The 22714-nt window shown below is 45.4% G+C and overlaps 1 protein-coding gene across 1 annotated transcript in view; it reads right to left on the bottom strand.

Annotated features, from left to right (window-relative positions):
• Nucleotides 1-300: 300 nt before the first annotated feature.
• LOC116869145 (aldehyde oxidase) overlaps nucleotides 301-22714 on the bottom strand; it is an 80015-nt gene continuing 57601 nt past the window's right edge. Inside the window, exons 24-35 of the mRNA XM_032860125.1 lie at nucleotides 20617-20703; nucleotides 19600-19791; nucleotides 17389-17616; nucleotides 13557-13652; nucleotides 11164-11292; nucleotides 10480-10554; nucleotides 8786-8838; nucleotides 7533-7647; nucleotides 4537-4602; nucleotides 2611-2799; nucleotides 1719-1886; nucleotides 301-771 (exon numbers count right to left, since the gene is read on the bottom strand). Coding sequence (XP_032716016.1) covers nucleotides 721-771; nucleotides 1719-1886; nucleotides 2611-2799; nucleotides 4537-4602; nucleotides 7533-7647; nucleotides 8786-8838; nucleotides 10480-10554; nucleotides 11164-11292; nucleotides 13557-13652; nucleotides 17389-17616; nucleotides 19600-19791; nucleotides 20617-20703 — 1449 coding nt within the window. The 3' untranslated portion in view covers nucleotides 301-720. The remainder of the gene's footprint in view (nucleotides 772-1718; nucleotides 1887-2610; nucleotides 2800-4536; nucleotides 4603-7532; nucleotides 7648-8785; nucleotides 8839-10479; nucleotides 10555-11163; nucleotides 11293-13556; nucleotides 13653-17388; nucleotides 17617-19599; nucleotides 19792-20616; nucleotides 20704-22714) is intronic.

Here is a 22714-nt window from a genome sequence, read left to right on the forward strand (position 1 = left end):
ATATCTGTACAATTCCTTTGTCCATTTTTAAATTGTGTTATTTATCCTTTTATTGCTGAGTTGTGAGATTTTTAAAAATATATTCTGCATAATACATTTTTATTAAATAGATGATTTGCAAATATTTCCTACCATTCTGTGGTTTGTCTTTCAATTCCTTGTAGAATCTTTTGAAGCAGAAAGTTTTTAGCTTTGATGAAGTCTAATTTATCCATTTTTTTTCTTTAGTTCCACAGATGCTTGGATATAGTGCCTAGATCCATTTTGACAATAAAAGGAGGCTGATAGCAGATGGGGACATGTGAGAAAATGACAACTTTACAGTTCACACTACTAATAAAATTATTTAGAAAATTGCCTTTCACTAGGCAGTGTAATTTCTGTTGGTGGATACAAGCCAAATATGAATCACATACAAATCATCATCTTCTATTCCATTCAGCTGGATGGATTTAAGAAACAGAGTAATGGAGAATATCATTCTAGAGGAAACCAGTTAGTATTTGTGCTACTTAAAATATGATTTCTAAATTGCTTAAGCATATCTATCAAAATCCAAATGGAACATTTAAAATCAGCCTCATATAAAAGCAGTACTCTGTGAAATGATTTCTAAACTGTGAGCATTTATCTTTCTGACCTAGCATCTTCAAGCATAAAGACTGGAGACATTGCTATGTTGGAAGAGGAGTCCCATTTTCCCGGAAGTTCGTATTGGATTCATATGGGTACATTCCAAGGAACATAGGATCCGGGTTTGTCTCTTGAGATCTGGAATAAAAGAATAAACGTGGAGGTTTGCAATTTGGAAAACCTTTGCAACGGTGAAAAATAGCATAAAACAAAACAGGAGGAAAACCACCCAGAGGGTGACCAGGACAAGGCGAGGTCTCAGAGCGACAACATGAGAAGCGTGGGAGACTCTGGGACAGGACAGGGAGTCAGGGTGAGGCAGCTACAAGAGTTGTCAGTTCACCCTTGAAGAGGGACAAATGAAAAGTGGAATTAGTCTCTGTGTTCCTCCGTAGTGGAGAGGTGACTCATGGGGCTTAGGACAAGCTGTAAGGGGGACCACACAGAGCCAGCACTGAGAGGAGGAAGAGGAGGGAGCTCTCCCCTCAATGTAAGGACTACCTTGCATATAGTCAGGGGGTCAGTGTCAACAGCATGACTTTCGTCCACAGCTAAAATCTAATCACTGAAAGGGACCGAGGAGAGCGGAGATGTTTGCTTTGCAGGGGTGTTCATGCAGGACGAATTCTGCTCTTGGGCTTGGGCCGGAAAGGGCCCCTCCCACTCTACAGCTGAAATCGGGAATTACACGCACTTTCTCAAGTATCTGATCGGCTAGAGTGGGACAGACTGTTGGCGTGGCCCATATTCTTGGCCTGGGTGTCTCAGGTTCAGGGAAGAATTCATGAGCTCCCGTTCCTGACCGATATGTCCTGGGAAGGGAACAGAACTAAGGAGGAACACGAAGCTGACGGAAGAGCAACGAACTCTGTTTGTACGTCGAGTGGAGCTGAGCCCCGCCGAGGGGCGGGCAGGACCAGGCCGAGGAACACCTCCCTTCTCAGGGTCTGTGGGCTCTTCCTAGGCCCAAGTGCCCTTAAGATTCCTGTCACCTTCTCTTCCGTGGAAAGCCACCATGGTGGGTTAATAAAACTTGACTCAAAGGACAGGGGACAAAAAGTCAGAATTTTCTGAGCAGATTATACCATTTTTGTGAACTTATCTTCACAGGCCATTCGAATCTTCTCTGGGGTCAGCGGACTGTTGAGCTTTAATGGTCCAAACAGGCCTCTCTCCCGTCGTGCTGCGTTCACTGCGTCATGAATGGCAAAAAACACTGAACAGCCCAGGAATAGCCCAGACTCTCCTAGACCCTTGAAGGGAAAAAAGTCAGCGAGATTATGACTCTCTCTTTGTATCCGTATGTATATATATATATGCGCATCTATAGGTAAACATGTGTAGAGATGCCTATATGAAATATTATTTTAGAGAGTGTGTGCACATGTGTGAGGGGGGTGGGGCGGAGAGAGAATCCTCAAGCCGTCTCTCCACTGAGGGCAGAGCCCAGTAGGGGGCTCAATCCCACAACCCAGGAGATCATGACCTAAGTCAGAACCAAGTATTGGACTCCCATCCAAGTACTAACCAGGCCCAACCCTGAGAGCCAAGTATCAGATACCCCACCTACTGAGCCACCCAGGTGCCCTTATGAAACATTATTACATATGTAATGTTTTACTTTTTAAAAAGTAATTTAATATTTTAACCTAGTATTCTCATTCTCAGGATTCCTGCCTAAGGAAATGATGCCAAAGGGAGAAAGGAAATACAGGTACGAGGTGATTACTGCACAACGAAAAATCAGATACAACCTGATGGTAACAGGAGTCATGTTAGGCTCTAAAATTTGAAGTATTTAAAAAGAACTGTAACATTGTTAAATTAATTTATAATTAAAATGTTCAACAGGGTCTTTTCTTCTAGAAGTCTGGTAAAAACCCCAAACCACCAAGAAATGAGGGCACCTCCCCTGGCCGCCTGCAGAGGTACCACAAAGTCACATAAACTTGGACTTGTTTGCCAAGCACAGCTTACCTTTGAGGAATACAGGGTATTTGAGCTTCGAGACGGGGGCAAGAAAGAAATGTGCAATTCCGTGGGGATGTCGCAGACAGCAGGGATTTTATACTGGTTTGGACCGCGAGTGTGCAGGACACCCTGAGGAGAATACTGTAGCTCCTCTATTGTATAAAGCCCCACGCCTTGAATAAATGCGCCTTCAATCTGGGAGGGAAGGAAAGGAATTTCCATTTATGAGAAAATACAATCAACCGGAGCAATTCAACTTCACGCTGTTTATTCGAATTTTTAAAATCCAGTGTAAGTGGGTTTTTGGCATGTCCTGGAAGATGTCTCTGAAGGTTTACTTAGAAGTTTACCTCAAAATATATCGAAGCATCTTATTCAGTGCGAAGTATGAAGTCAAAGAACTTGACTTTGAATCTCAGTCTGGCAGTGAAAGTACGATTCTGGAGGAGGCCTCAAACAGCCTGTGCCCAGAGGCCCTCCTTTTTTCTGTCCGTGAGCCAGAAAGAACCTTCTTGACTGATCTGTCTGTAGCCCTCAGCACACCGACAGGGCTCTGAGAGTCCCCTCATCTCATCTCACCATCCTCGCCCATGAGTGGGTCTGGCTTCTCATTTCCAGACTCCGTTCCCTCGCTTGTTACGTGAAGTGCGTGTGCCCAAAGCTTCACAGAGCTTTAGGATGCTGTAATCTTAGATGTCAGCATGTGGGCCAAACTGGCTCCCCACACGTCTGACTTCTGGGTCTCCTCTGTGTATACTTCCTTGCTGTGGCCCTATTTTTTCCACCTCACCCACCACCCTTCCTTGTGTCTATTTGTGGGGAGAACCTTCTCAAACGCCATGTTATATGAATCTTCCTAAAAGCCTAGACTGCACCCCAGGCCACATCACCTCCACGCACTAAGGCAGGCGCCTGTCTTTGGGGCACCTCCTCCAAGTGGGCCCCCTTCCAGTCCCTGCCCATAGCTGCCCTTTCCACTCCACCGACCCAGGCCACGAAGGCACTCGCCACCATTGTCAGCCCCTCCCCTGCCCTCCACTAGCCCTGAACACAAAGTTGGCTGGATTTCCTGTCTTTTCTTTAGGTCCTCCGCTCTTCTCCCTCCCAGAATGCTTTTTCCTGCTCATTCCTTGACGACTTCATCCTGAAGCCTGCTTTGATCTCTCCAACCCACACGTTCTTCCCCTTCTCCAGGGACACGAGTCATGATGGGAGAGTACCTCAGATTATGTTCTGAACTGCGGGTAGTAAGCTGAGTTGCCCACAGGTAGGAGAAAGGTAAAGAAAGTGAGTCAAGCTTCCAGGTGAGTCCTGAGTCCGAGAATCCCAGAGTGCGTGCTTCTCTTAAAAAGGCAGCCATGACTTTTCCTCATGGAAATGCAGCGCCTGTGCTGGGAAATTTTCCGTTTCCAAGAAACACTACCCATTCGAATACTTATGTAAGGCAGCTGGTGATTCTTAATTTTGTCAATTATTTCAAATTTAAATAAAAGATGACCGTGGGCCAAACAGGCTACCTGTTATTAATAGCGACTGCTGTAACTATCTGGTATCATCCCAACACGACTTTAAACTCCTCAAAGGGGGAGTCCATTGTAGGCCCAAGATATCACACTTAGCCTCCAGTCTACTTCTGATCCCAGGGGTACTGGGCGCATTCTGACCCCTCCCGGCTTGCTTCTTCTGCCTCCCTCAAGCTCCTCAGTCACAGGCCGCATGTCTCTTCTAAAACTACTCACAACATCTTTGTTTCCTTCCCATTTTTTAAACAAAAAGAGATTTGAGTTTTGCGGCCGGCCTGGATAGACGGGTTCTGACTACAGGGGCAGAAAGCTAAGAGGACGAACAAGCTGGATGGGATGTTTTCCCCACAGACCCCCACGGCGGTTCTGGCTTTCACCAAGGGGGTTGACACGAAGGAGGTACACGTACCTGGCCTATGTCAAGGGCTGGATTTATGCTGCAGCCAACATCCATGACAATGTCTGTTCTGATGTTCTGGTAATAAAAAAGAGCAAAATTGTTTATTTTAATGAACACAGCTTAGGAGAGAAGCCTGAGAGACAGTTCCTGCCAGGATGCCATTGGCATAGAACATTTTTGGGGGCCACAATATATTTCAGGAGAAAGAATCAACAAAGATTTTATTAGGTCACAAAAGCTAGCATGTATAACTTTCAAGTTACACATGTACTCAAGTAGCTTAAGCATGGATTTTTTTTTTTTTTCTTCAGGAACAACAGGAGAGAAAAGTATTGATTTGACTGTACGGGCTGAGTGACGTAACTTACTGAGTTCAATCCTGCACAGAAGACATAATCTGTGACACAGAAAATGTTTACAGCCCTCACGATCCTTGTTGAAAAACCCTATGGCTACCACACAACCCAACACCCAGAGCCCGGCTGGCTGGGTGACACTGACGCATCAGCCAACAAAGTCTCCACTGTGACCTGCTGTTGTAGATGTTTCACTCTGAAAGCAGAGGAAAGATAGATCTAAAGCAGAACTCGGTGACCAGAAGCTCCTGAGGAGCTACGAATGAGGGATACAGCAGGCCCAGCCGGGTTCCTGGGAACCTCTCTGCTCTCCACCAAGTCTGTACCTTTTTTTATGGGACATCGTGACCTCTGCCATGACCAACAGATACTACTTCTAACTATTAATGGGACAACGGAAACCCAAGAGTTCTCTTATTTGATTTGGGACTTTCATCTAACATTTTTTCTGAAGAAAATCAGATAGGGACCCAGGACGTTTCATTCTAATAAACTAAAACACCTCTCTTCTTTAAGGACATGATGAGATGTGAAGCTCTCTGTGACGGCACTGGCCAGGCTGGCCTGCTGGCAGCCCCGTGGCCTCCCTTGCACCTCTGGCAAGGAGGTGCTCTCAAGTCTGCAGCGTTAGCCGGCCTCCAGGATGGCCTGTGACGACCCCCACATGCTGGCTTCACCTCCTGATGGAGTCCCCTCCCACACTCTGCCAAGGTTAGTTTGCGGCCGACAGGGTATGTGGAAGTGCTGGTACCTCACCCCGAGCTGGGGCACAAAGGGCTGCGGCTGCTGTCTGGTGCTCTCATGGGCTCATACTCTCTTGTTCTTTGCATCAGTCCCTCTGGGTTTGGGGGGGCAGCTTGTGTGCCCTGAGAACGCCAAGACGTCCCATAGAGAGGTCCTTGTCGTAAGGAATGGAAACTTCTGACCAACAGCCAGTAAGGAACTGAGGCTTCCTGCCAACAAGCAGGTGACGGGACTTGGAATCAGATTTTCCAGCCGCCACTGAGCTTTGGGATGACTGCGGCGCTCCCTCCTTCACAACTTGATGGTGACCTTGTGGAAAACCCTGAGCCTGAATCACCCAGAGAAGCCACTCCCGGATTTCTGGCCCTCAGAATGCTGTTGGTTAATAAATATTTGTTACTTCAGCTGCCAAACTTAAGGGAAATTTGTTACACAGCAATAGAGAAGTAATATAGAGATGTAGGTTCAAAGTGAGGGAGATTTTGTAGGAATAAGAACAGTTCTAACAACACACGGAGAATGACTGAGAAATAGGCCTCCACGGAGGGCACCTGCTGGCATGTTGCATTAGAGCCCTTTACCTAGGGGTCTACCTAATCTCGGAACCTAACCGGAACCACAGATCTCGCGTTTTTGAATGCATCTGATAAAAAGACTATTTAGTACATCTCTTGAGATTGTTCAACTAAGTTATAAGAACACACCTTAGAATTTCATACTGAAGCTAATTATTACCTTATTCTCAGCTCTTAACAAGGCCAAGTCATATACAGATAAAGAAAACCCAAGTGATTAAGATTTCACCAAATTTTTCTTTGAGGGAGAAGGTGATGTAGAAATCGGTTAGCATAAGAGAAGTTTCTAGTGACCTAAAAGAGGACAGCTACTCTAGCATGAAAACCATGCTTAGAATGATCATTGTTTTGTCTCAGTCCAAGGTACCCAAAAAGTGATCTGGTCTGAGTTAGATTCCAGACAAACCAGATACTTTACCCAGCAGGTTCAATAGAGGTGTATACAATTTCAAAGATCCGGTTGATTCTAGTTTTAAAAACATAGACGCTGGACACCAACTAAATGAAAAGTTACATCTTACCATAATCCAAGATAATAGTCACAAAGTATGTTTGGAAATATCAAGACCTAGAGCTTGCTTCTGGGTAAATTTTGGGACAGATTATTACATGACAGTTGTGAGGGTATCACAGCCCTATTGAATGTATTAATGATCATTTATTATTATAAACAATGGCCAGTAAGTAGCTTCATTGACCCACAAGGACCCAGCTACAAGAGGAGAAACTCTCCTTGAAACACAAGTGTGTATGTCTGTGTGTGTGTGTGTGTGTGTGTGTGTATGTGTGTGAGAAAGAGAGAGAGAGAGAGAGAGAGAGACAAACTGTGGGCATATCTCCTCACTGCATCCCTTAAAAGCATAAGGATGCCCTTAAACTGTCTAAAAAGCAGGATCCAGCTAGATAAAAGATATCAAAAGCTGGCCACTAACGTCCCCAGGATAGACCTTGGTGCTTGTTAGCAGGTTATGGGTGCTCATGAAATCCTTCAAAATGTCATATGACGGCATTTCCCATGAGAGGTCAGGACTGCTGGTTAGACCCACAGTCTACATGAAAGCTTTCTTTAAGCTGTGTTTCCTCCTTGAAGTGGTTTCTTTCCTGATTCCATTTAAAAGAGCCAGGAAAAGAAAGAAAGGAGGCCACCGCTTGTTTTCCATGGAAGGGACCACAATACCAAGGCAATGGCTGAGCTTCTATTTTTTTCTGGTAACAGAGAAACCATCCTTAGCCAGAAGCACAGTGCTTCCGTGGTGCCCAGACAGGGGTCATGTGTGCAGTTTAGGTCTATCTGACGTACAACCTGAAGACCTTCCCCACTGGTACTGACCTTATGAGCTCCCGTCAGGCAGTCTATTTCCACCTCGGAGCAGGCAGCTCCGTAAACAAAATACTGGAAAGGATGGCCTTTGCCTGTGTCCCAGTTCATGTCCGACTCATAGCCCCTGCAGGAAAGAGAATTCGAGGGGAGCGCTGTTAAGTGACTCAGCACCCTAACTGCAGACCCCGGTGGTTAAACAGACCGACAGGAGGCTGGGTTCGGTTTGCTCGGACAGCAAACCAGAGAGACACACTTTTGCAATGGTGTGTCAGCATGGAACGCACGCAATAAATCTGCTGAATAAATATGTACTTCTTTCTCACTAAACTTTTTGTCTGACAAGAACATTCAATGAATGATTCTTTGTACCCAGAAGTCAGGTGCTCTCATTCTCAGGTTCCCTAGCCTATTGCTTTTCGTTAATGATGAATCAGATTTGGGGAATTTCACCTGCATTTTGGACCAAACACTATTTTGAAGGCGCACATTTGCTTGTCCATCTGTCTTTCCGGCTCCAGGATTCAGCCTTCTGTTTGCAGGAGCAGGTGCCTGACTCTCATTCTTCTTTGCTACTTCTCTGGTCTCCATGCCTGCCCCGCTCTGACTCTTCCTTAAGGACACCAGCTGGGTGTCATGGTAGAAGAGGAGTGCAGGCCAGCAGCCAGCGGGCACCTTCTCCTCTTCTCTCCTCTGCTGCTCCCAGCCTGGAGGTGGCCGTTAAAAATGCTTCTGGTACTTATTCCTGGTATCGACCTGTTTCCTGATGGCTTTCATTTTCCAATAAAGCAAACTGATAATTATTTTCCAAATGAGCTGAGTGACAATGGTTTGGCGTCTTGACAGCATGTGCTTATTGTCACGTTCCTTCTTTTTTTGCCAATCTAGAAGGTGTGAAATGGTGTTTATCTGATTATGGGTTTAATTTGCATTCCCTTACTCTTGTCTCTTAAGGATACGTTAAGTTTTCAATGAAAAACCGGCCACTGCGGTGGATTCCAAGCACTAACCTCAGAGAACCCTCCAGTACCACTTAGGAGGACTCAAATCATCAGTTCCGCCGTATTTTATTTTATGTGACTATTTTTCCCAACAGAACCCTCTCTGGGCATTTGAATTAATTAGCAGCTGAATGTTGTGCATAACAGTGGGTTAATAGAAGGTTACCAAAATCAATTTTTTTTTTCAAAAAAATTTTTTTTCAAAACTCTTCCTCAAGCGACAGCTGTTAATATTCATAGCATGTGACTGAAAGGAATCTTTACCTGAAGTATCCAGTAGCTGAAAGGCTAATGCTTTCATCAAAAGCAGCTTGTGCCTGGGAAACAAGAGGAAAGACAATGTAATGATGATGTTTAAAGAAAGATTCATTGAGGCTTCTGTCTTGGTTCCACTATAGGGGAACGGCAGCTATCAGTACTAATAAGCAGAGAGAACCAAGATTCCTGTTTCCCTTTCTGCATTCTCCAACTTCACAAGCACTCGTGTTCACTGCTGGTAGTAACTGCACATGTCCGGTGCCCGTGACCATCTCCCATGACCGCCGAGGTAGGTTAACCCTGTAGTCTGGGCTAGCATGGCTAACAGGTGTTCTGCTGATGAAGAACCTCACTGGGTCTTCTGGAAAGACAGCCTATCCACAGGGGATGTTCCAGGAAATAATGGGTGGTCGGGGGGTTAATTTTAATACCAGACATTCATCGGTCTTAGAAAAGTGGCCTAGGGGCTCCTGGGTGGCTCAGTTGGTTAAGCGACTGCCTTCAGCTCAGGTCATGATCCTGGAGTCCCAGGATCAAGTCCCACATCGGGCTCCCAGCTCCATGGGGAGTCTGCTTCTCCCTCTGACCTTCTCCCCTCTCGTGCTCTTTCTCTCTCTCAAATAAATAAATAAAATCTTTAAAAAAAAAAAAAAGAGAAAAAGTGGCCTAATTTTGGTAAAGTGTATCACTGACATCCAAGGTTCTCCTGACTCTGCAGGGCACACAGCTGACTAATATACAGAAAAGAGGGGATTAGGTCCAAGTCCCCAAGTCTGAGAAAGAAAAAGGTGGGAAGTGCAGCCATTAGAGAAGAAAGTGTGCTAACGGCAGCATCTCCCAAGGGCGGAGGGCTGGCTGTTTGTCCTGTATCTCTCTTTAGTCAGGCTCTCTCTGCCTATCTCTGGATCAGGGAGCACAGGGCAGAGGGCAGAAATAAAGATGCCCCAGAAGGATTGAGATTCCCCGTAAATATGATTTATAGAATGAGTCCTAACTCTGTAGAAGAGCAGGAACCATTTCTAAGGGCGATTTCTAAGCTGTTTCCCCGGACCGATGCTTTTAATGTGACATCCCAGAGCAGTCAGCATGACACATACTCTCAGCTTTTACTGACAGCCACTCCACACCATCTGGTACTTTATAACCTGTTACCTTAAAAGCGCGCTAGCCAACTTCAGAGTGTGCGTTTTCTCTTTCAACTAGGTTGAAAGTTCCTAGTACATCTAAGGAAGCCACTGAAATTTCCACTGCATTTAGTGCCTACTACCGGTTGAATACATACCCAGTGGCTTGGTTTCCTATTTCTAAATGAATGCGTATGTGATGTTTTACTTTTATAGAATGATTGTAGTGTTGTCTTTCCGCTTAGGAACGGTGGAACCAAACAAATAGATTTACAGCTATTATCTAGAAAATACCTGGGATCCCTCAGAAGAAACATTAATTACTTCTGGCTTAAAAATAAGGGTTTTAGGTAGGAAAAAGAGTCTTTTTCTCTAATGGAGGATTTTCCCAGATACAAGAGTTGCTCCACCACATTATGATATCATTGCCATGTGCAGAGAGCCAAAAGACCTTTACTTATCATTATGGAACTATAGTACCTTTTCAAGTGCCATTTCAAGTGATATTTAATTCACACATTTCTCCTCCCTCCTTTTTTCCCCAACATAAAACACAAAAGTGACAGTGATTCTCACCCAATCCTTCCAAGTGCCTTGAGGATTCTTGCTGATGATGGGTTCAAGGCGTCTTAGTAGAGTCTGACAAGCATCCTAGGGATTATTTTTTAATCAAAATTATTATCATAACTTCAGGCAAACACTAATTTCAAAACTACAAGATATGTGCCACTGCAGAGCTTTGTTTAGGAGGCCCACGGGACACAGAGAAGGTGGAGAGTGACCCTTTGAGAGGTGATGGGGAAGGTTTCCGGGGTGGGGGTGGTGGTCAGGGTTGAAGTGTGAGCCGGTCTTAAAGACTGACATTCTAGGGTCAGGGGCGGGGGGGCTCTACAATCCCATGCTGAGGTCAGGACGTAAGAGACAGACTGCTGGCAAAGCCCCGACCGCTGTTTTTAAACACGGCAGGTCAGATGTATTTTGTGGAAAGTTCGCTCTGTCAACTTGAAGCCTGAGTGAAAGGCAGTGAAACTCAGGGGCAGGGACAGAGCCTTGTAATGGTCCTGGCAAGAGGTTCAAGTCCAAATCCATGCAGCCATATTCCCGGAATGAGGACGTCCTATGCGGGGGGAAGGCAGGTTTTCACCAGGGGGGTGTGAGGAGGAGGCAAGAACTGGATGAAAGCTCAGTGTCTTCCGAGCTCCGCCCGTGTGTCTGGCCTGGTGGGGCTGAAGGTCTGGGCGCTGCCGCAGTGATTTTTACCTTCACGGCCAGCCCGTTGAGATCGGCCACCACGGAGCCTCCAGAGACGTTCGTGTTAGGGACGGTTTCTGTGCTTGTTCCACGCAGGTGGATGTTAGACATCGGCATCCTTAGTTCACGACTGACCACCTGCATGTTGGAAGAGAGGTTCTTTTCAAACACTTCGGTTCATCACAGACCTGTGCACACGGCCGCACGGGAGCCCATGTAGCTCACGTGTGTGAGCTCACGTGTGTGAGTGCAAGAGGGACAGGGGGAGAGAAGCATGAATTCCTCCAGCCACGGAAAGTTCTTTTCTGAAAACCCTATAGCTAGTCTGGACCCCAAATCCTGAGTACACCTTGTTGCTTTGACTTTCTTACGTGCAAGAGCGTCAGGAAGAGGAGGCAAAGCCCCGAGCCAACACAGAAGGAGGTGCTTCATGTCTTCATAATCATGAAATCTACACCTTGAGGCCTTTCCTACCACCTCACTCTGCAAAATTCTAGCCAAGTCTCTATAACCAGAAAAATGCAAATCAAGGCAATAATGAGATATTATCATTCACAACTACTAAATTATCTAAGGTTTTTAAAAAAGGCGGAACGTAGTTGGTTAGTGGTATAATGAAATGGATACTTTCTGGAAAACAATTTGGTAGTAAGTGTTGTTGATTGAAGATACACTCTGTGACCCGGCAATTCATTTCTGAAAATCTATTTTAAGAAAATAATCATTGATTTGACCACAGGCTTATGTAGAAAAAATATTAATTGAAGTATTCAACAATTGGGGATGGTTAAATAATTTATACATACATCCACAAGCAGCCATTAAAATCGTGATTGCAAAGAATTCTTAGCCACAGGAGGAAGTACTCACTCTATAACAGGATAGGTGAAAAAACAGAAACAAGCATGGGGAAAAAAAGAGAGAGAGAGAGAGAGAAACCAAGAAGCAGACTCTTTTTTTTTTTCTTCTTTTAAAATTTTATTTTATTTTCCGTGTTCCAAAATCCATTGTTTATGCACCACACCTAGTGCTCCATGCAACTCTTAACTATAGAGAACTGATGGTTATCAGAGGGGAGAGGGTGGGGGGTGGGTTAATTAGGTGACAGGGATTAAGGAGGGCACTTGTCCTGATGGGCACCGGGTGATGGGTGGAATTGAGGAATCACTGCGTTGTACCCCTGAGACTAATATAACACTGTATGTTAAACTGATGTAACTGTATGTTAACTAACTGGAATTTAAATAAAAATTTAAAACACACATACAAAAAGCCAGGATACGAGAAATTATATAAACAGCATGTTAGCAATTACCAAAAAGAAAAAAGAAAAGATGGAAAGTCCTCTAAACGGTGCTTATTGCTAACTGGTGGAATTGTTCAGAGGCTTTTTAAAACACTTTTTTTGCGTCTTCCAAATGTTTTATAATCTTTAATATTACTATTATTCACAACATAGAAACAGAACCTAAAAATTCAGCTAAAGTGAATGAGTCAAAAAACAGGTAGACTTTGATCAGAAATATCAAATGTGATTTATATTATCAATCGTTCAAAGTCTTAAAAAGGGCAAGAAATCATGCAACACATCAGAGTCTACCTATCTTTGGGTTGGCCAGCAAAGGTTCAAAAAAGACGGCTCACTTGCTAACACTGGTGTCCCCCTCTTTGCGAACGTTTGTAAGCCTCTCGGCTTTCACAGAGCACCTACCTTTTACCTGTTTTCACTGCCTAAAATAAATCTGAAGAGGATTTTCACTTTTATGAAAAAAGGGTAAAGAGCCAAAAGAGTGTTCAGTGTTTGCTTGGCAGCGAGCGTCGGCGGGGGCAGGGCTCACCGCAAGCAGGGAGAGCAGAATCCCAAGTCCTTCCCTGGGACCACACGGACCACACTCGCATCTCACAAGCTGCCCAGCTCTGCATTGTATCTGTCAGCCGATGTGCTTTATCTCCCTTTGTGTCATGTGCCCAGCAGCGAATCCGAAAATACTGAGAGGCCATTTTTGGGGGGTCTGGAGAATGATCAAAAATATTTTCATCTAAATTCATGGTAATTACATCTCTGCTTTATGACATTTTGGTTTACAAAATGTTTTCAAGGAATGCTCTGCTTTCAGGTGGTGGGAGAGACCCGTACACCTGAAGGAAAACAACAAAGACCCAGACAGTCTCCTCTAGCAGTAAGACAATCTGAGACGCTTTTTGCGCATTCTTTTAGGACCTTCAGTTATAAAACTAGCTGGTTTACCCAGTTGCTGTTAACAGCTTAACAGTTGAAGCTGTCAAAGCTAGAATCTCGTATCTTTTTCATTTTGGAACAGAAAACACACAAGCATGGTTTCTCTCTCATACACTCAGCTACAAGCACACACCCAGCTTAATCCAACCAGCTGCAAACTCACCTGAATCATTTTAGTGTGGACCCCCTGGCCCATTTCGATCCCACCGTGAGTTACCAGCACAGACCCGTCCAGGTAAATGTGAACCAAGGCAGCAGCCTAACCGGAAAAGATGACAAGAGTCGCCATGAGCTTTTGGACTGATATTATCACACGTCTCGTCAATCACGACACTCTCCCTGGACAGTAACATACAGACGTGTTGGACGCTATATGGACACCTGAAGCTAACACAACACTGTGTGTTAACTCTACTGGAGTTAAAATGAAAAACATGTGCTCAGCTGCTCTCAGTTCAAAGACATACAGAACATTCCCGGGCAGACCCCGACCCACTCTGTCCCTTGCCAAATTTAGTAGTTTAATGTTAAATGATAAGCAGATGTCAGAGTAAAAATTGTCCTCAAAACCAAATATGTGCCTCACGTCAGTCTATTCTAGAAGGTGTTAAAAAGTACCACATGAAAATAAATAAATAAACAGAATAAAACATTTTCCCTGGAAATGATCCCCTCCGTTCCATTTCCTGCTGAAATACGCACACTTTCCCCACTGCCCTGAGACCACTGAGCAGAGCCCGGCCAGGGCTGGGGCCGGAGCTGCCTCAGGATCGCCCCACAAGATGCCAGGCTGGCAGGGGCTGGCTTTGAGGCTGGGGCAGGACAATGATACTTAAGCTGCTATTTCTTCATGAGGACATTTGAGGATCTCCCTAATCCACAGTAGAACAACAATCTAGGTTTGGGGTTTGTTTTTTGCAGGGGGTCAGCTGTAAAATGCCAAGTTAAGTGCAGATAGGTTGGGGCAGAGAGAATTGTTTCCATGAACACATAGTCCCGTAGCTGTAGGTATGATAAAGAGAAGCAAAAACAAAAACCCAGATAAGATGGGACAGACAGACACTGTTTGCTACCAAATGAGCCAAGCCTACCCCAAATTATCCTGGCACAAAATTACAGGGCTTTTGTTAGAAGGGAACTTGGAAGTAATCTTATCTAACTGTACAGCTCCCCTTGGGGACCCAGAAAGAACCAAACTGCTAACATAGAATTAAAGGCTGCTATAATCAGAAACATCAGGACTTCAGCTAAACATGTTTTATAATCAACAAGAACGTGCCTTCTTGCAATTTTGTCCACACTAGACTAAGGGGGATGGAGATATCCCAAAAGGCCTCAGAAAACAAGGATGGCCTTTTCACTGTGCGTCTCTAGTGGAAGAGCGTTAGTAACAGCATGTGGTCCTAGGGAAAATGCTTCCCGTGGTTCCACGGTGGTTGGGAAGCCCAGCGAGGCGCACCTCTGTAGCTGTTCCGCTGGGAGATGCCAACCTCATCGGTGCAGTCTGGGCCAGCGATGGGTGACTTAACACCGTGTCAGCCAGTTTCTTAGTATCTAAGCTTCTGGGCAGTGTGGCACAAAAATCCAGGATTTGTGAAGGCAGGGGCTTCTTGTGGTTCCACGGATTCCCCACATGTCTCCGCCAGGGCAGCACTGGTTTCTGCCCTGTGGCGGGCGCCGTGCTAAGGTACTGGGGACACGGAAGCTGGCCGGGTCCTGGCTGCTCCGGCATGTCCACAGGCTAGTCCTCAAGTACACCGGACGGGAGGTAGGTGTGAGCCCCTCGGCTGTCACGGCACAGGGCTGCCTCTACTCAGGCGGACGGCCCGGGGTGATGAAGACACATGCCCAGACCATGTCCAGGCCCACTCCTCCTTCTGTCACACGATAGCTGGATGTCCTTGGGCCAGAGAGTGAAGGCCTGCGGGCTTCGGTTTCTCCTTCTATGACACAGAATCCCACCTACCCAGCGACGGTGAAGCGGGCTATGACGAATGCCCCAGCCTTGGGCCTCACCATGTCCTTCCTCATTCCGTCCCTCCTCCATCTGATTTGCTTTGGGATCGCCCTTTGGCACTCGGCTTCCAGGAAGCAGCTTGCCGGATCTCGGACTCCTCCACTGGGCCCTACGCCGATGTTTCCAGCATGGCAGCGGGTCTCCAGGGGGAGATGGGTAGGGCTGGTGGTCTGAGAATGAAGTCGTACTGCTGGCTGTGGTCTGTTTCCTCCCGGCTGAGCTGAAGGCCACCTCGGTTCCCACCAGACGGTACCAGGGAGGGCAGCTGCTGGGGCTGAGAAAACACTGCTTCTGCGGCCTCTCAGACACGAGTCTCCAGGCCCTCTCTCCAGATGTGGGGCTTCAGACAAGTTATTTTAGCTCCTGAAGCCTCCGTTCCCTCACCGCTAAATGAGGCCTACAAATCTTACAGGTTGTCCTGAGGGTTGAAAGGAATAAAATCTAAAAGGGGTACTGAGTAATTATCACTATTTCTTAGATACAAAATTTCTGAGAAATTTCTGATCCGGGAAACGGGCCAGGTCTGGCCTGCTGTGGAGACCGGATGTCAGGTAAGGGCAATGCTTGCGTAGAGACAGCCCACCGCGTCTAGCATGGTTATGCCCCAGGGCTGCCGGCAGATCTGCAAACAACAGGGGCTGTTCTCCCCAGGGATGCTGGCTGGTCTGCTCAGAAACAGATGGACCGGACTGATGGCTTCGTTAGCCCACGCTCATTGGTGTAACCCCCAAACCGCGGACTGAGATTCACTGTTCCCTAACCCTTTTCTGATGGTGGGTTCCTCCTCTCCCCTCCTTCTGAATAATCTTGGTTTTGCCTTTATTCCTCGACCACTGTCTCCTGACTGTCTCCCTCATCTGGGGACATTGTGTACAGATGACTACATGTTTCTGTCACCACAAACAGGGCAAGAACGGGACGCTGCAGAAGACATCACCGCCTGTATTGTCACAATGCTCCTCCGAGCTACCACCGGTCTAACCAAGCATAAGACACTCTCGAGATCACACCCAAGCTGAGCCAGGAGGGTGAGGTGAATGGACCGGGATGGGAATGAAGGAAGAACCTTCCTGCCCTTTTTTTTTTTTTTTTTTTGGCCTCCTCGGCTCCCTCTACACACAGATGACTTACTAGTGCTCCTCACAGTTCCACTCCCATTTATCCCTAACCTGTCCATACTCAAAGCACCTGCCATTCCTTCTTCATGGCTCAGCCGAAGCTGTGAATTCTGCAAAGGGGAGTGACAACAGTTTTGAGGGCTCTGCCCTCTTCTCTACATATATGTATGTATACACAAACGTATATGTAAGAACATAGATAACAGGTCCCACATCAGCGGCTGGAGTGAGCTAGAGTAGTGCAGACCACCAGCTGTTCAGGTATGTTTCATTCAAGAATGAGGGGCCAGAAGCAGCAAACAAAAACAAGCAGAGAATTTACTTCATCAGTTGAAGAAACTATAAGAATAGATTTCTCATCCCTCCCTTCACATTTTTAACAGCTAAGAAGGGAGTAAACTTCTAAAATGCTTTAAAAAAATTATTTAAATGATTTTACTCTTCTGGGTTTAGTTTATCCCACCCCCCCCCCCCAAAAATCAAATGCCATGCAGCTTCCCATTTCTATTTCACGGTCCAGCGACACAGCAGCACAGAGGAGCTGGAAGAGGCGTCTTGGCCGTCAACCATCCCACCATCTGGCCTCGTACTTGAGAGATCTGGGCCCAGAGCAAGTTGACTCAGTTGCTTAATGCGAGGGCCAAAAGCAGATACCAGGTCTTCTGATTTCCCAGCAAGAATGCTTGTCGCTAACACGGGGGATTCCTGCAAAGGAGCTCTTATCTCCTCTGGAGAAAAGCTAGCTCGACTTAGGACAACTTTGGGGAAGGTTTACAAACAGGCATTGCAACCCTATGACTAATCCGCCTTCACAGAAATTTTCCCCAACCCCCTCTGATTGGTCTGTTTGGAGAACTAACCTGACCAATAGTGACTGAGCCAAGGCCAACAGGAAACTTCAGGGGGACCACAGCCAGCCCTTTTTTCTTCCAATAATTCTTTGAATTGAATTTTTCCACGGCCGCTTTCCTCAGGGTATAGGAAGACTTAGCCATACATTCTTTCCAACACTGAATCAGGTTCTTGGCGTTAATCTCTTGTTTGTAGGGTGTCTGATCAATTTCCTTGTACATGTTTATCGTTCGGACCTATAAAAGAAAAGGAAATCAAAATGGAGGAGAGGCAACCGATGTAGTCTCTCCACTGTCCTCCTAGTTAAGTTCTGCTCTTCCCATCAGGCCCAAACTGAGTTCCACTTACTCCTTGTTAAAGCCCTTACTGAAGCCTTCTCTACCTGAAGCCTCTATCACATATGTTAGCACTTATGTACTTTCTATGCTGCTCTGGCGTAAGTTCAAATGAAGGTATCCTCTCCTTATATTTCTTATATGACTCAGTACAGTCCCGGGACACTGTAGGTTCCTCTAATTCTAGCTGCATTTGTGAACATCTGTTGAGACGTATTCCTGAATTTAACTTCCAGGGTACATGATCTACACAATTTGGATTGTTCAGATGTTGTGAAAAGATAAGACTACTCACTCTAGTTAAACAAGCTTAAACAAGCTTATATATACATTTTTTAAAAATTATTTTTATTAACATACATGTATTATTAGCCCCAGGGATACAGGTCTGTGAATTGCCAGGTTTACACACTTCACAGCACTCACCATAGCACATACCCTCCCCAACGTCCATAACCCCACCACCCTCTCTCTACCCGCCTCCCCCTCACAAACACCCCAACAAACCCTCAGTTTGTTTTGTGAGTTTAAGAATCTCTTATGGTTTGTCTCCCTCCCGATCCCATCTTGTTTCATTTTTTCCTTCAACAATCTTTTATATTTATTAAAACATAACTGGTAACTAGGATGAAGAATAAATTAAGATTCTTTTTTTTTTTAAGATTTACTTATTTATGAGAGAGAGAGAGCAAGTGAGAATGAACAGGAGGGATAGAGGGAAAGAAAGAATCTTAAGCAGACTCCATGCTGAGTGCAGAGCCTGACTTGGGGCTCAGTCTCTCAACCCTGAGGTTATGGCCTGAGCTGAAACCAAGAGTGGGATGCTTAACCAACTGAGCCACCCAGGTACCCTAGGGAAAGCAGTGTTTTTAAGGGTGGCTATTCTCTCCTCCGACTGCCCCGGCGGGGAGGGAGGTCATTATCTGATTTCCTCTATGCTGCCAAATGCCACAGTACATCTGGGAAGGAGGCTGTGATGAGAAGAGAGGGGCAGAGGCCCCCAGAAGTTCAAGAGACAAAAAGAAAATGACTTCTGCCTAGGGCCACCTATTCTAGTATTGAACAGCAAGAAAGCAGGCAGATGAAGTGGAGACTGGGGCTTTCCAAGGTTTGCTGCAGCATGGGGCAAAGAGATAATGGGAAATACCGCCTGAGGTGCCCACCGAGGGCAGCTGGAAATCTAACCCACCCTCACAGGGGACTGTCCATTTCCAAGAGAGAATTAGCAGAAATGGAGCCCACAGAAACATACTTGAAAAGTGGCTACATCTAAGCACGGAGGGGACAAGAGCTCGTTGGGCAAAGGCTGCTTCCTCTGGTCCTCCCTTCCCTCTCTGCCCCAACAGCACAGCAGGATGCCCAGAGTGGAGAAGGCGGGGAAGAATGGACACCATGCCTCCCCACCCTAACTCCGCTCCAGGGTTCTGAAGGCAAGAGGCACAGGGAGGGGGGACAAGCTTATCATGAATGAAATTGCGATGGCGACTTCAAGAACAGAAAGGAAACTATTTTAGTAACTGAAATGACTGAAACTTTCTGACAGCTGCCTGAGACATTCAAGGAGGAGAAAAAAGGGCTTGACAGGACTCGTTGATTGGTAGCACTTATATCCCCAACTGACGGAGACTTCTCACTGAATGAGCCGGAGTCCGAAGCTCCCTCTTCAAGATCCTCTGTCTCCAGGATTCTGGGCAAAGAGCCCAAGTGAGACAAGGCACACTGAACTTTGGAGTCCTGGCTCTGTCTTCACTAGTGAGCTGGGTTACCCCCGGGCACACCATTTAGCCCCTCTGGATCCAAATTCCTCAACCTGAATGACCCCCCAGGGGTCCTCCCTGCTCTGGAGCCTGATGTCTCCTGTGTGAGAGACTAGTTTAGCCTTACCTTCTCGGGGGCCAGACCACACCTGGCTGCAACTTCGGTGATACAGGACTCAGTGATGAACCCCGCCTGAGGGAAGCCAAAGCCACGCAGAGCTGTGTTGGATGGCAGGTTGGTTCTGCACGCCCACGCCCGGCAGCGCAGGTTAGGAAACTTGTAAGCATTTTCCATTTTCAGAAGTCCCATTTCTACCACCTGCGGAGATCCAGAGTTGGTGTGATCAGATTCTCATCAGATTTTGCCCTCCTGAGACTGAAGACCAAAACCAAGCTGGAAATGACCAACCCTTTCTATGTCACATCAAACATGCTAAGACAGACCTGTGTCCTAAATTAAAAGAATGTCTGCTATAATTTTTAAGGATTTAAATACTTTTTCTTTTTGAAATCATCATGTTTTATGTTCATATTTCAGGACGAATGCATTTTCCCCCAGGTTTCAGACAACTGCCAAAGACTTTGAAACATTCAGAGGCTCTAAACATGGGGTCTACAGAATGTAATGAATAAAATATCCTGCAAAGGATGGCAAAAAAAAAAAGTTTTGGTTATTTGGTCTAATGCACTGGTTCTCAACCAGGGGTGATTTTGTCCTCTGTCTTCCCTGGTAATGTCTGGAGACACTTTTGGTTGTTGAGACCAGAGGGTAGCTGGGCCATTGACATCCAGTCACTAGAGGCCAAGAATGTTGCCGGTCATCCTACCATGCACTGGACAGCCCACAACCACGAATGATCCAAGCCAGAATAGCAGCAGAGCTGTGGCTGAGGTCGAATGCTTGCCCTTGGGAAAAGAAGTCTCAGTATGGGAAACATGGACATAATATATAGACACAGACTTAGCCAGTATGTCTGGGCTCACTCTGGGGGCGCCAGTAAATGACACATGGTTGTCTGTGTAGTATGGGTCTTCATTTATTTATTTATTTATTAAAAAGTTATTTAGCTATTGAACTTCCTCTGAATTTTATAATTTTATGTCATACTTCCTAGAATGTGAACTTGCTTCTTAAAGCACTTACAAGTAATGACTCATCCAGGGAGGCACCCCCATTGTTATAATGCTCCATGTCCAGGGCCACGATTCTGCCGTCGTTCATGAACCCAGCCTAGGAAGAGAGAACTGACCTTGAATGCTGGGGCTGGGGACCATGTCTCTATACATTTTACTTTGTCACTTGGAAGTCTTCCTCACACAGATAAAAAGCTTCACAACATTGGTTTGGCAATGATTTCTTGGATAGGACACCGAAAGCAAAGGAACAAAAGAAAAAAAATAGACCAACTCTACTACAGCAAAATTTAAAACTTCCATATACCAAATGACACAACAGAGTGAAAAGACAAACCAGAAGACAGAGAAAATTTTTCAAATCATATATCTCATATGGGATTCATATCCAGTGTGTGTATGAACTCTTATAACTCAACAACAACAACAACAAAACCCAACCTGACTAAAAACATGAAGGATTTGAATAGACATTTCTCCAAAGACGAGATTCAAATGTCCAATCACCACAGGGAGAGATGCTCAACATCTCTAGTCATTAGAGAGATGCAAATCAAAATCACAAGAGACCACCTCACATCCATCAGAATGGCTACTATAAGAAAACAACCACCAACCAACCAGTAACAAAATAGTGTAGGTGAGCATGTGGAGAAACTGGCCGCCCTGTGCACCGCTGGTGGAAATGCAAAATGGTGGAGCTGCTGAGGAAAACAGTATGGCGGTTTCTCAAAAAAATTAAAAATAGAAATATAATATAATCTAGTAAGCCTATTTTGGGGCATTTATCTGAAAGCACTAAAAGCAGGGTCCTGAAGAGCTATCTGTACATGTATGTTCACAGTAGCATTATACACAATAGCCAAGGGCTAGACGCAACCCAAGTATCCGTCAATGGACGAATGATCGACAAAATGTGGTACATACAACGGAATATTATTCAGCCTTAAAAAGGCAGGAAATTCTGACACATACTATAACATGGATGGACTCTGAGGACATTATATTAAGTGAAATAAGCCAGTCACAAAAGGATAAATACCATTTGATCCCGTTTATATCAGGTATCTGGTGTAATCAGATTCCTAGCAAGTAGAATAGTAGGTTTTTGGAGGGGTTTGGGGGTGGAAGAAAGGGGGATATATTGCTTAGTGGGTGCTGAGTTTCAGTTCTACAGGATGAAAAGAATCCCAGAGATGGACGGTGATGATGGTTGTACAACAATGTGAATGTACTTAATGCCACCAAACCGTACAGTTGAACATGGAGGAGACAGCAAATGTTCTGTTGTGTGTAAAAAAGGGTAAAAAGCTAAGGAAAAAGTCAGGGTAGAGAAAGATATAACAGCAAAACAAACAAAACCCCTCCTGGAAAATTCATTACTACTGTTCAACCAACCCGGCTCTTCCCTCCCCAAGCAAACCAACCTCATCGTTCTCAACCTCCTTTTCTTGCCACAAATCCTTGCATTCTGGCTCCACATTTCTACCTGAACTCTCTCCCCTGAGGCCACCTCATCTTCTAATCTCCCAGTCTGGTGGCTGGCTCGCAAGGGGCTCAGCACGTTTTTCTCAGCGGGCCCAGTTTGATGAAAACTCTCAGCACCATTGGGTGATGCTAGAGGTCTTTTACAGAAATATCTTCCTTGTGCTTCGTAAGTATCCAATATCCCTGCTTTCCAAATGCACTCCGCTTCAGTATCTCTGAACTTACTAGAGTTCACTTTGTGATTTTTGCTGAACGGAACCAGATTCAAACCAAAGTCGTTGTCAAGGGCACGGCCTGTGGATTCCAGAAGTTTGAGTCCTGCCTCTGCCACTTAACTAGTTCTGTGATCTCAGGCAAGCTCTATAACCTCTCTATCTGTGAAATGTCAATAAATAAGGTAATGTGTAGGAAATTGTAGGTGGGTGACTGAAACACAGTAAGTGTTCTAAATATAAATTATGAATATTAGTATTACAAGTGTTATCAATATCATCTCTTGTCTTCACTCTACATCAGAAGACATCATTTTTTTTCATAATTATAATCACCACTGTGCTTAAGGCTTCTGTAACTATAACAACCAGTAACAGATTGTTATAAGGTTCCACACTGGGGAAGGA

Source organism: Lontra canadensis, unplaced genomic scaffold (assembly GCF_010015895.1).
Source record: "Lontra canadensis isolate GAN:19392208 unplaced genomic scaffold, GSC_riverotter_1.0 scaffold18, whole genome shotgun sequence".
Classification (NCBI taxonomy): domain Eukaryota; kingdom Metazoa; phylum Chordata; class Mammalia; order Carnivora; family Mustelidae; genus Lontra; species Lontra canadensis.